The 14,031-nt window shown below is 30.4% G+C and overlaps 2 protein-coding genes across 4 annotated transcripts in view; one reads left to right on the forward strand and one right to left on the reverse strand.

Annotated features, from left to right (window-relative positions):
- LOC126738007 (casein kinase I-like) overlaps positions 1–9,345 on the reverse strand; it is a 62,924-nt gene extending 53,579 nt beyond the window's left edge. For all 3 annotated transcript variants that reach the window (XR_007661185.1, XM_050443161.1, XM_050443160.1), the window contains exon 1: positions 8,961–9,345. Coding sequence is in view for 2 of the 3 variants with exons in the window: in XM_050443161.1 (XP_050299118.1) it covers positions 8,961–9,036 (76 nt within the window). In the remaining variant the exon portion in view is untranslated. The remainder of the gene's footprint in view (positions 1–8,960) is intronic.
- An 875-nt stretch (positions 9,346–10,220) lies between these two features.
- Positions 10,221–14,031, forward strand: part of LOC126738006 (RAD50-interacting protein 1) — a 28,150-nt gene continuing 24,339 nt past the window's right edge. Inside the window, exons 1-2 of the mRNA XM_050443159.1 lie at positions 10,221–10,502; positions 10,557–10,792. Of these exons, the coding sequence (XP_050299116.1) occupies positions 10,368–10,502; positions 10,557–10,792 (371 nt within the window). The 5' untranslated portion in view covers positions 10,221–10,367. The remainder of the gene's footprint in view (positions 10,503–10,556; positions 10,793–14,031) is intronic.

Here is a 14,031-nt window from a genome sequence, read left to right on the forward strand (position 1 = left end):
ATCCATAAGCCTCCAATTTACTCAACAGTATACCATGGCTGATGCAGTCAAAGGCTTTACACAAATCACAGAAAACTGCAGCAGCACAATCACCATTGTTTAGTCCAAGATATAACTTTTCCAAAAAATTGAAAATAGCATCAGACGTGCTTAGGGATGCCTGAAAGCCAAAATGCTGTAGACTTATAAGGTTGTGCATATTTAAAAATGAAAAGACCCTATTTTTAACAAGTTTTTCCACAATTTTTGACAAAGTTGGTAAAAGAGATATTGGTCGAAAGCTTGAAGGATTATTTGCATCTCCACCTTTGTATAAAGGGATAACAAAATTTTTTTTTAAACAAGAAGGGAAGGTTAAAAATGAAGAAAGAAAGAAAGAAAATGTGCTATATTATGTAAGACAAAATAAAATCTTGTGTACAAGCATCCTAAAAACTAAAAAATTCCAAATTCACTTTAAATTTCAAATTTCAAACAAACATAACATCTAAAACATTTTACCATAAAATTTACACACATTACCAAAATTAATTATGACAAAACAGATTGAAAAAATAAAAAAAAAGCATCTTTTTGATAAATTTGATTAAAAAATAAGTAAAGCTGTCAATAAAACAGAATTTAAAGGAAGTAAATTAAAATATTTTAAAGGAAACAAAACTAAAACACTAAATGATGTCAGAGCACAGGTCAAAAGATATTATTAAAAAAATCGTCAAGGCTATAATATGCCCTGGATAATAAAAGTGATTTTAATTTCTTTTTGAATTTCTTAACTTCTAAAACTTGTCTGATACATAGAGGAACATGGTTGTAAATTTTTTTCCTAAGGTATATAAGTGAGTTCTTGGTGAGGGAGGATGTAGGGATTGGTAAGGGAAAATCGTTAACCTGGCGAGTCATATGACCAGGGTTAGAGGGAGGTTTAGGACATTTATAAATAAGAGTAGCTGTTTCTAAGATAAAAAGAGAAAAAAGAGTTAGGGTTTTTTGAGATAAAGAGAGGTTTACAAAAATCTCTTAACCCAGCAGAACATAGGTATCTAACTGCCTTTTTTTGAATCACAAAAATTATGTTTAATAATCCCTTGTTGCTTAAACCCCAAAAAGGCAAGCCATAACGAAGATGGAACTCAATAAGAGAAAAGAGAATCGGATAAACATCCAGATACTGTAACTCTTTGGGTACGATTAGACAGATAGGATTCCAGCCATTGCAATGCCACACCTCTAAAGCCATAATTAAGAAGAATTAATAGCTTCGGCCAAAACCTCCAAAGCAGTGTCTGGGAGAGCTAACAGCACTCTCAATGAGATAGCATCATACCCAGAAGAATTTTTATTTTTAATTTGTCCAAATAATTCGTTGAATTTCTAATAATGAAATCAGAGCAAAAAAGAAAGCATCCGAAACAGACAAATAATCCAAGTATTCCTGAAAATCCACATGATCAGTGCATGCATCATGAAGTCTGAGATGATGAGTTGGTTTTGCCTCTTAATTTGTTGACTATTCTCCAGGACTCCTTTGATCTATTTTTTTTAATTTAAAATACTCTGTTGATAGTAATTATATTTGACAGATTTATTATAAAATAATATAAACTGTACATTTTGAGAGAAATACCTTCTTATATAATGAAATGCCTTCATATTTTTACTAGATGTTTTTATACCTCTTGTAATCCAAGGTTTCTTTTCTTTATTTTTCATAACTGTTGCGGGAAAAGAATCATTAAATAATACATATACAGTATCATGAAATTCCTGAAGTGGATCATCAAAACTTAGGGCATTTTCCCAATGGGTCTCCATACAAATTAAACTGAATCAGTAAAAATTTCTTTTGGAAAATATACAACCCACCCTTTTTTGAAGTTTACCTTCTCCATAATGTTCAAGTGGCAATGATGCAACAACAGCCTCATGATCTGATAATCTAGCATTTACCGTACTGCATTTGACACTTTCAGTATCGAAAGACGAACATACATAATCTAGAACCGAACAAGAAAAGGCAGAGAATCTAGTAGGCTCATCAACATGCATAGACAAATTAAAAGAATATAACAATTTAGTTAATGATTGCACATTGGGATCTAACTTATTTGAGTAATCAATATTGAAGTCTCCTGTTAATAATATTGATGAATTAACTGAGAATTGACTTAACAAAACTTCTAGACTCTCTAAAATATCTCGAACATTTGTGGATGGTGACCTAGAAATATAAATTACACAAACCTTAATTACTTCAAAAAACACTACAGAAAATTCAAACACTTTGTCCTGTAACAAAAAAGTCACAATACCAGGAAAATTAAGTTATTCGTGAAATATAAATAGTTCATGACTTTTGATTCGTACAGACTGAATGTTTAAAAGAGGTATGGTGGTATTTCTATTAGTTCCACTACTATGGCGCGAGTCAGGCATACCTAAAGGGTGTGTATATGACTTTGCAAAGGGGGATTTCTTCTTTTTGTATCAGCTGGTGAGGGGTTGTAATTGGTCAGAAGTCTACTCAAAAACATTGTGAGTTATTACTAGTAGTAGAACTATGCTTTCTTCAACACGGCTACTCCCAAGTATCATGTTAAAAATAGTGGTAGTAAAAAATACCCCACTTGATGCTCTACTAATTTGATTCATAAAATTCAAAAAATATTAAGCTGCAAACTCAAACTGAGTATAAAATATATCAACAAAATTTGAATTCTGACCCAAATTCATTTTGGCAGTTCATACATTCAAAATCTAAGAATAGTGGAATACCAAGAGAAGTGAAAAATTAATCATCTACTTTCGCAAACCCGGAAGATATAGCAAATGCTTTTTAGGATAGCAATAAGGACAATGCACAGAACAGCCTCAATTTTAGTGGTAGCATATTTAATTTCTCATTAACTACTGAAAATGAAGCCATTGAAAGTATAAAAAACTTAAAACCTAAAAAATCAACAGGACCAGATAACATTCCGGCCTACATATACGAGGGCCTAGCAGAATTTATAGCTCCACCAATAAAACATATATTTAATTTAGCTGTTAAACATAAACAATTTCCAGAAGCATTGAAAACTGTATTTAAGAGTGGAAATTAAAAATTATAGGCCAATAAGTTTGATCAACATATTAGCAAAAATATTTGAATCCTTACTTTGTAACAATTTAACTGAATTTTTAATGCCAAAAATTTCGGCATGGTTTCCTAAGGGGTAAATCTACTATTAATAATCTTTCAATAATTTCAGAATTTGCTGCCAAGGCTATTTCCAATAAATATCAATTGGACATAGTTTATATAGACTGTGAGAAAGCATTTGATAAGGTTGATCATGAACTGCTCCTTGAAATGTTGGTGGGCTTTGGAGTTGCAGAGGATCCGTGCTGCTTGTTGAGGTCCTATCTGACGAATAGAGTTTAGAGGGTTAGGGTTGGGTCTACAATCTTGAGAACATTTATCTACCTCAGGGAAGTAGCTTGGGTCATTTATATATTATAGTCATTTCTCCACTTCTGCCCTATCTTTATGTTTTGAATAATAACTTTTATCCATACAAACTGTCTTATAAAAGTATGCTGGACAGTTTTTCATTTAAGACTCTTTTAGACAGAAGAAAGATACAAGCTGTGATATTTTTATACAATATATTAAATAACTTTAACTATAAAGACTGTAACTTGGTCAATTATATTCCACTAGATGTACCAAAAACTAATCTTGCTCTTCCAAATGATCAAGAGTTCTCTAAGGTTGATCCAAATAACAATTGGAAAATCACAGTAAAGATTTGAAAGCTTTACTGTGATTTTCCATTTAACTATTATATTTGAGTTGGGAATACTATACCAGGTTAAGACCCCTTTTATGATTGTTCTTGTTTCTTTTTTTTCTCTGTTAATTATTTTTAAGTTTTATATTCTATTCTTATTATAATTTTTATTTTTTAAGTTATATTATCTTCGGTTTCAAATTCAAGGCTTACTTAATCTGTAACTTAGGACTTTTCATGTAATTACCAATTTTGTGGTATTAGAATAAAAAAAAATTAAAAAATAATTCTTACCCTTGACTCTGACCCCTGTGACCAGACAAGAATTTTTATGTCATTAAAATATAACAGATGCCTTGATCAGTTTTTTCTAGGATCTTCAGCTTTTTTTAATAGAATACATAAGTTTATTAGAAGATACATGAAAATACAAAGAACTTCAAACTTCAAACAAGCTCTTTAAAGCATAGCATTTAATGGCAATATCCACTAGTATTTTACTATAAGTTTCAAAAGGATCTGGAGGACCTTTATGCAATTAACAAAGCTATGGTTGAGTCCACCAGAAGAATTCTGGAATTTTGAAATCATTCATATTCTATTGAGATATGTTTATTAAAGTCAGAAGTGGAAGATGTTAACTTAGGTAAAGTGATGATGTTAGGTAAAGTGGGTGATAGCTGTTGAGAGACAGTTCGAAAAACCAATGCAAAAAAAACATCTAGAAAGATTCTTATTTTGGGTAAGCCAACTGAAAAATTCCTGGACAATCCACTATGCAGATGTTTTGTAGAGGAGGTGTGGGTGCAAACTATTACTAATCTGAATGCATCATATATAAACATTCATGAAAAATCTAAGCTTATCTAGCTTAATGAAAACTTTTATTAAGGATCAAATGATTTTAATGTGGATAAATATCCTAGTATTCGTTTTATTCATAATAGTATTTAATATTGCTTAGATACTAACTTCACATTTTTGTTATGCCCAGTTTGAGTTAATACATGTTTCCATAACGCAAAATTTTTTAAATTATAGGTTTAATAGATTTAGAAATTATGTTGATTGATTAAAAAAAAATCATATTTTATTTATATGGGCACCAAATTGAGGTAAAACCACGCTGAGCAAAGTTGAATAATTCATACATAAGAAGATATACAATTTTTAATAGGCCTGAGACTAAATTCTTAGGAGTTATGGTGGATACTGAATTGAGTTTCAAATCTCATATTATAAATCTTTCAAAGAAGGTATCATCTGGATGTTTCGCTGTTAGAATTACAGCCAATGAGTTGGCATGTGTAATGGCAAAATCAGTGTACTATGCTTTAATAGAGTCAAGGTTGAGATATGGTCTTTGCTTTGGAGGGTTCTGTAATCAGGGTCTCATGGAGTAACTTATGGTGTTGCAGAAGAAAGCTGTAAGATAAATTTGTGATGCAGCCAGTAGGGAATACTGTTTGAATACCCTTGTTTAAAAACCAAGGCATTTTAACTCTATATGGATTAAACTATGTTAATGAAATGTTTAATAAAATTATGTTCTCAAAACCTCAACCTTTATCCATAAATATCAACACAGGTTTCCTAACAATGTCACTCATATGACAAGAAATGCCTCAAAACTACAGTTACCCATACTTTGTTCAACATTGGTAAAAAGGTCACTTGTTAACAAGAGCATTAAGAGCTACAATCATCTAACAAATAATTTGTTTGTCAATCTTTCCCTCCAAATGTTTAGAAGTAAAGTTAGGAAGTTGCTACCTGGTAGACCCCATTATACTTTAAATGAATTTTATTGTGATAGTTTTTAATGTTCTTCTTATTATTTATTTTAGGTTTTTAAACATGTTAATAAGTTTTATTTGAAATTGTCTGATAATATGTTGTGTTCACTGTTTATATACTTATATTTATGTTTTTTATATTTTACCCCATTATATTTTAATTTCATGTTTTGTTCTTTGTCTAGTTATTTTATATCTTTTATTTATATCTGATGTATGTATGTGTGTTAAGTCTACTTTTATAGTTGGTAAGTAATGCTATTTTTGTAAACTTAAGCTTTTGAAGAAGGATAATTTATATTGGGTTTGTCAAGAAGATTCATATCTTATGATAATAAAGCTTTTTTTGATTTTGGACTCTTGAAAAAACTAGAGAACAGACTTATAGCTTGATAATTTGTAACATCATTACAATTCCCATTCTTACACGGAGGCCTCACTTTAGCCATTTTTTATTTGGGTATCAGGAAAAATTGCTTTCTTCAAACACAAATTTATAATAGTGAAGAAATAGTCCAAAAAAAAAAAAACAATTAGGACAACATGTAGGAAATTTTAAGCTAACTAAATGTTTAATAAATAAGTGGAGGGAGACTGAAGGATTTTCAATTTATCTTAACAAATTTATAAGTATATAGGTATATTTCTCTATGCTATAAAAATATGTTGTCCAAAATTTGTATGTAATGATTGATTGAGATGATTCAATATTTCTTTAGTTCCATAAAAAAATCATTTTTTTTTTGATTTTGAACTAAAAGTATATATTACTACATTTATGCTGAAAGATGACCTTGTATTATTTATTTAATTATAGAGTACTACTTCTTATACATGAGGTAAGCAGTTTCAAGAATAAAAATTTAAGGGAGACTTAATACCAGAAGAGAGGTTTACTGGAAATTCTTAAGGCATAATAATTAAAAAAACATTTTCTTGGAGAGTCTTCATGGGGATATTGGTAAATTTAATTGAAACATGTGCTCTGGTCCTTATTTTGCACAGATTTAGAAATAAATTAGTTTAATTTACAGAAGAGGCATTCTGTAAATTAAAGGAATGTAAATTTATGTTTTAAAAATTATAAAATAACTTAACTGTGTACTAAGTTATTCCTAGTATAAAAGTAATCTTTGTGGAGAAGTAAAAAAAAAGTAATTTATTTGCAACAGAGAAAATATCATGGTAAAACTTGAGCTTGCCTTTAATAGTTACTTCAAAGAATTACAGGTTGCAGTTGCTTCAATATTTACATTATGAAGATCATCTAGTGATGAATTAAAAGAAGATTCAGGATAATTAGTGTAAAGACTTAAGCCTTCTTAAAAAATGCACTGATGCTGAAGTTAAATGCTAGTGCACAAATGCTAGTGTGACACAAACTGTCTGAAGTCTGTATGAGGTCAGCATTTGTGCATTTCTTCTTATCAATTAATGTTCATGTATCAATTGAAATGAAAGAAATAATTTTAGAATTAAAAAATAACAAAGGTTTAGGGTGGGACAGAATTTCATTTGAAAATATTTTACCAGCTCCCTGATAATGCTCTTAAAGCTCTAAAAAATGTTATAAATATTTCTTTTGCCACAGGTGTTTTTCCACATTGTTTAAAGGTTGCTAATATAATCCCATTATTCAAGGGTGAGAAGTTATGTGAGACAGTCAAACTACAGATCAGTAGCACTTCCTACTCTTTCAAAGATAATAGAAAAGGTAGTTAAGAAACAAATTTTAAATTTTGAACTAAAAAATAATATATTGAGTTCTGCTTAGTTTCGATTTTTAGAAACAAAATCTACAAGTGACTCAATTAATTTTTTAGAAAGCCTTTATTTGAAGTTAAATGACCAACAGGTTGCAGCATCAATGTTCTGTAACTAAAAGCTTTCAATTGTGTTAGTCACAGATTATTGTTGTGTAAGTTGGATATCTATGGTTTCAGGGATAAGGCAGTGGACTGGTTCCATTCATATTTGAGTGATAGAACTTGGTCTGTGTGTTTTAATGGTGCTTCCTTTACCCAGCAAACTTGAATGATGGTGTACCTCAGGGTTTGTTTCTTGGTCCAATTTTATTTTTGTTTCTTGTTAATGATTTTTCATTATGAGACTATTTGCCTAATTTATATTTGGAAATGTTAAGCATTGTCAAATACATTTTAATAATAATTTACACACACAAGAACTACAATAATAACAGTTGTTGCCCTGATCAGGTCCCCCAAAACAGGGTCCTCCAGAAATACTTCCGACCACAAAACCAATCACAGAAATATAATAATAAACCTTTATTTCCAACAGGCAACTTGCCCAATAACAGGAAACAGTTGCAAAACAATGAGAAATATAGTTTAAAGAAAAAAAAAAAACACAAAACAAACCTAAAAAAAACTGAAAGAAAAGAAAAAAAAAGTAAAGTTACAATATCAAAAATTATTCAAAAAATTAGAACAAATAACTATTAATATGATAAAAAAACCCGATTATAAAAGTTAATAAGATAATCACATATTCAACAAAATTAAATTAAATTAACTGCAATATACCTACTAACTATAACTTAAACACATGGGTCTTAATCCCAAGAGTAATGATCCACTAAGATATCGACAATCACATGAACCAGAGAGAAATTTATAACCCTGTGACAGATCCAATTAAATATAGTGAATATTGTATATAGTGGAGATTTCAACAGGATGTTAGTATGTGGCCAAAGCAGACCAAAGTAGTGTAACAGGAATATCAAATAATATTGAAATTACAACTATGAGGATCAATAGGAATAACATTTCTCAAAATTATATGGGAAGACATCAAGGATAAGCCTATTTTTAATTATTTTTCAATATTGGTAGTATGATAAGTCAATCTCACTTATGAATAAAAGGGAGATAGGGCTAACATCAATAAAAAAATAAGAATCATGTTTGTTGCTTTTACACTGGGTGAGGAAGAGCAATATTGTTTATTTCCTGACACAAAGTTAGCATTAGAGTTTCTGACAAAATTAGAAACTCTTCTAGAAAGACTATCTGCACCAGAATTGTCCTTGCTTTTAATGAACTAATGGGAAAATTTCAGATATGTTACATGTAAATATAACTATGCTCTCTACAAAAATAGTGTTAGACCAATGACCAATAACTTAGTTTTACCACAAATTATATTATAGCTCATTTGAAATTTATCTGATAAGTGATGTTGTGTACTAAATAATTTAATATTCCTGGCATATTTACGTATAAAAATTTTTATTAACAATTAAGGTTTAATATAAATATTTGCTTAACTAATAATTTTACAATATTTATTAAATTGTGACATGCATTAACCCATCAAAACATCTTTGTTTACAACCGTAAACAGGAAAAAGTTCATTCCTTACCTAAGTAAATGTCCCCAAAGGACCCGGATCCTATTTTCCTCCCCAATCTGTACTTGTTGCCCACCCTGAGCTCCATTTCGATTAAAAAATCCGGAATTTACACAACAAAAGACATTAACAAAATACGTCTTTCAGGCCGCCATGTTACCACTACCATCCGAGCGACTTGCCCGTTTTTTTTTGACGTAACCTTAGAACGGTATTTGAACCCGATTCCCGTCGACTTTTTCGGGATTTTAGGCGTGGTCGGGGCTGCGGGACGATTTTATGGATAACCGGGATGATCGCAATTTAGCGCAAAACTACGTCGAATTCATTTTCTTTCTTCGTCGATTCATCAATGTGACACACACCGCACTGCACGCACTACCCAGAAATGAATTGACTTGTCCAGAAATGTCTAATTTTTTTAATTTGAAAATATACATAGTCCGGTTCTAGTTGCGGACCGTCTATTTCTTTCTAATGCACGTGATTATGCGCGGCCAGCTGATCGACGTATGTTTGAGATTGCTACAATGGATCTCTGGGTGAAACAGGTAAAAATAGGAAATTGACCAATAGCAACGCTTACGATTTATCAATTTTTTATATTGTTTGTATTTGGCGGGTTTTTTGTGTATTTAAATAATACTCAGTAATTGGTAAAATATGTATTTAATAAAAATATGCTAATTGTTTTGTATTCTAATTTTTAATTAAAATATACTTGAAATATTTATTTTCAGGTTTTAGAAATTTACAATAATTTATATAATCATCATAAGATGATAAAAACTTATATTCTTATCTTTTTAACCTGTATAACCTACAAAATATGAAATAAACAAAGTAAATTATTAATATACCAAGCTATTATGTTAATTTTCATTACTGCACCATACCAAATAGGAAAGCCCAAAAAACCAAGGGGTGAAGAAGTCTATGAAGGCCCTTATTTTAAATTTTTTAAATGTTTTAACTCGATTGTATTCGAATTACTTGGCGGTAACATCTCAAAAATATTTTGACAGGTGTGGCACTTCCGGTTACACCGGAAGCCGACGTCAATTTGAAATTAGGAGGTTGATTCTGCCTTTAGTATGACCAGCTGACAAAAAGGGAATCAAATAAAGTATAACATATTTTGGTTTTGTTAAAGAAACTCTTAAAGAAGAATAAAATTCTTAGACCCATAATTAGTGTTCATATCTATACAAATATATTGTTACTTTTATCCACATCGGTAATACTCTTCCCTATGCGCACGCCGCTGGTTCCACAATATTTTATGTTTATCTTCTGAATTATAAGTTATAACCTAACTTTCTTAAAATTGTGATTTCTTAAATTTCTTTACTTTCTCACTTTTTTTTTAATTACTTCTGCTATTTTATAGTATATCACAGTTATTCAAACAAAATAATCATGATTCCCAACGAAATAAAGCATCAAGTTCTACAAGAACTTAACGAAAAAGACAGCAGAGTCCTTTTGGACTTGGATAAGTGCACAGAGCTCTATAATAGCTTGTTGCAAGACAAATCAGCCATAGAAGCAGAGGTATCATATCTTAAACATAAATTTATCAAAATCTAATAAATATTTGTATTACAGTTAAACCCCTTAAACCCCAAAGGTTTTATTGGGGCCACTCTCAATGAGGCAAAAAGTATTGTGGATCAAAGTGAACTGACCATAAAAAATTCCCTTGAAGTGCACAACTCATTAAACAATGAATTAAATGAGCTGGAGGTAGTAAGGAGTGACTTAAAGTCCAAGTTTGAAAAATTGTATGCTTATCAAACCACTTTGCAGTACTACAGAGTTATTCAACAAGTTGACTATCTGTGGTGAGTTAATGTCAATATGAACATCTATACAATTGTTATTACTGATGCAGGGCTTTTATTATGGACTTGGCACTATAGTAAAGTTGTGGTTTATTTTGAGGTTAATAGTATGGCTAATAAACAAAAATACTTCTAATCAATGGAAGGAATATTCTAAAAACTGGAAAGGAATAATAATCTATTACTCATTTTTCATAGACGTGTTATCAAGATATTTGAAAAAATATTAATATAAAGTAAAAAAAAACCATAAATTACTAAGTGTCAATGAGTTGTAGGAAATTTTCTTGGACCAACCAAAGGCCTGTATATAATTTCAATAAATATTGTAGTCTTCTGAAAACCGATTAAGTTAGCTAAATTTAAATACTGTGAAGGTAGAATAAAGAATACCACCAATAAATGGAAGAAATTACTGAGAATTCTAAACCCTATAAGACGGGAAACTTCTTCAAAAGTTCATGACTCAAATTCTTGCTCAAGTTTAAATGCAAATAATTTTAACACATTTCATTGCCCAGTTGCATTTAAACTCTCCCAAGATATTTCATCCACTGGCATAGACCCTATATCATTTTTGCAAAATAAGACTGTTTTTGAAATCAATACCTATATATCTCTAAACTATAACATTTTTAACACATTACCAAAAAAATAAGAAATCATGCTTAAAAATAAGTAAAACTACTGCCAATAGGTAGTTCTCTTGTTGAAAAAGCTGTAAAAAAACACAAAAAAATGAACAAACCATAATATAGTAAGAATACAATAATACAAATAAACAAATTACAATACCTGCAACAAGGTTCGTGTGCAGATAGTGGATGATGTGCTATGTCTGGACACTTTATACCTGTTTTCTACAAGTGAACAAAAAAATCTTCAATATTATTATGCATTTACCCAATAAATATTCATCAGGACAGGACGAAGTACCTGTTTTTTTACTAAAGAAAGTTGCTAGCCTTATCAAAAAGCCATTAAATGTAATAATAAACTGTTGTTTTGAAACAGGCATATTCCCTGACCAACTTAAAAAGGCAAAAATTGTACCAGTACTTAAAAAGGGTAGCCCTCAAGAAATAAAAAACTACAGACTGGTATCACTACTTCCGTCAGTGTCGAAGATCTTTGAGAGATCGATCTACAGTAGGGTTGTTGAGTTCTTAGAACAAAAAAGAGTTTTTTCTGCGAGTCAGCATGGTTTAAGGAAATCAAAATCTACAGAATAAGCAATCTTTAAAACAATAGAATTTATCGCAAATCAAATTGATAAAAACGAACAGGTAGCTGGCCTGTATTTCGATCTTTCAAGGGCCTTTGACACTATTGATCATGAAATTCTTTTCCTTACATTAGAAAAATATGGCATTGGACGTCAGGGTTAACAACTTTTAAAATTTTATTTAAATAACAGAGAGCAAATTGTTGGTGTCACAGATAGGGGGAAAACGACATACTCTCTTCCAGCAAAGCTAACATAGGGAGTACCCCAGGGTTCTATTTTAGGCCCTGTGTTATTCCTTTTGTATGTTAATAACTTAAATGCAAATATATTAGCTGATTTAGTTAGTCAGTTCTCTGATGACTCATCGGTGCTGGAAAGCGGTTCCACCCAGAACGTGATCTCAATAAAATGCTCTCAAGCAGCTGAACAAATGAAAAAATGGTGTGAGGAAAAAAAACTTAAATTAAATACTGAAAAAACTGGCCTGCTTACATTTTCTAAATTCAAAAAAGACACATCACTCTATGTAAAACTTAATGGAAGGTCTATAGAGTGTTTGAGCAGTATTAAATTCTTGGGTATACACTTGGATGTCTTAGTTAGGTCAGCTTTCTTTGAAAGAAGCCCAACTTATCGAGCAGTAAAGGCATACCACATGTTACCGGCGGGTCTGCGACAGATTCAGAGCCGTAATTAATTTAAACAGGGTGTTAAGCGATTTCTTATTGAAAGAAGGTTCTACTCTTTTAAATTCAATAAATAAAAATGTATCTTTATGAATTACAGATTTTTTAAGTTTTTTTGTTTATACGGGGTATTTGTTAATTTTAACGTATTACTTTATAATTTTATTTATTTTGAAAAAAATTGTTTTAGATCCTTTTAACTTAGGTCATAAGATTTTAATTCGAGTCAAAATTTGTTGACGTTGCTTTGTCTTTTTATTAAGGATTTTGATGGCAATAAAGGAATTTATTTTTATTTTTTATTAAAATTGAAACTACATATACATCTACATCTACATAAATCTACATATACATCAATAAAATATTAAAACTTTAACATTAAAACATGTTAAAAAAGGACAGAGTACATTTAAAATGTCTCTGATAAAAAGTCTCCTATTTCATAGTAGCCTTTTGCATTAAGCAATCCTTTTACATTTTTTCAGAAGAGCTTTTTATTATGAATCTCTTTAATATCTGCAGGAAAATGATTATACACCTTTTTACCATTGAAAATAAAAGATTTTTTTCTGATGTACTGTTGGGTATAGGTAAAGTTACATCATTGGCCCTTCTACTGCTATATTCATGACTTTCTATTGCATTGCTGTGGTTTCTATATTTTTTATGAATAAGACAAAAGGATTCTAATATGAATAAAGAAGGCAGAGTTAAGATTTCATTTGAAATGAAAAGTTCTTTGCATGACTCCCTCACTCCAATTTTGCAGATGTATCTGATAGCTCTTTTTTGCAACACAAAGACACTTTTGAAAAGTTGGTCACAACATGCACCTGAGAAACATATTCCATACCTTAGATTTGATTCAATTAATGCAAAATAAGTATTTTCGGCAACACTAAACTCAACCTCCTGGGACACCACCATAAGAGCATAACAATTTGATGCTTTTAGTTTATTGCTTATTAGCTTATGGTTTTCATATTTTAATTTATTGTCTATGCCCATTCCCAAAAATTTATTTTCACTCAAATTTTTTAAAGCACTTGTACCCAAGGATACTTTACTTAAACTGCATTTAAAATTTATAATACTGATTTTGGCTATATTTAGAGTTAATTTATTACAGTCACACCATTTTTTTATCACAGCAATGTCCCTATTTATTCTTTCATTTAGATTTGCAGCACTAATGCACAGCACTGTTGCATTATCTGCAAATTGAGTAAATTTACCTGCGATCTTTAGACTTGCCATGTCATATATGTACAGTAAAAACAAAATCGAACCCAAAACTGATCTCTGGGGGACACTATGTGTGACAA

The sequence above is a fragment of the Anthonomus grandis genome, chromosome 6 (assembly GCF_022605725.1).
Source record: "Anthonomus grandis grandis chromosome 6, icAntGran1.3, whole genome shotgun sequence".
NCBI lineage: Eukaryota > Metazoa > Arthropoda > Insecta > Coleoptera > Curculionidae > Anthonomus > Anthonomus grandis.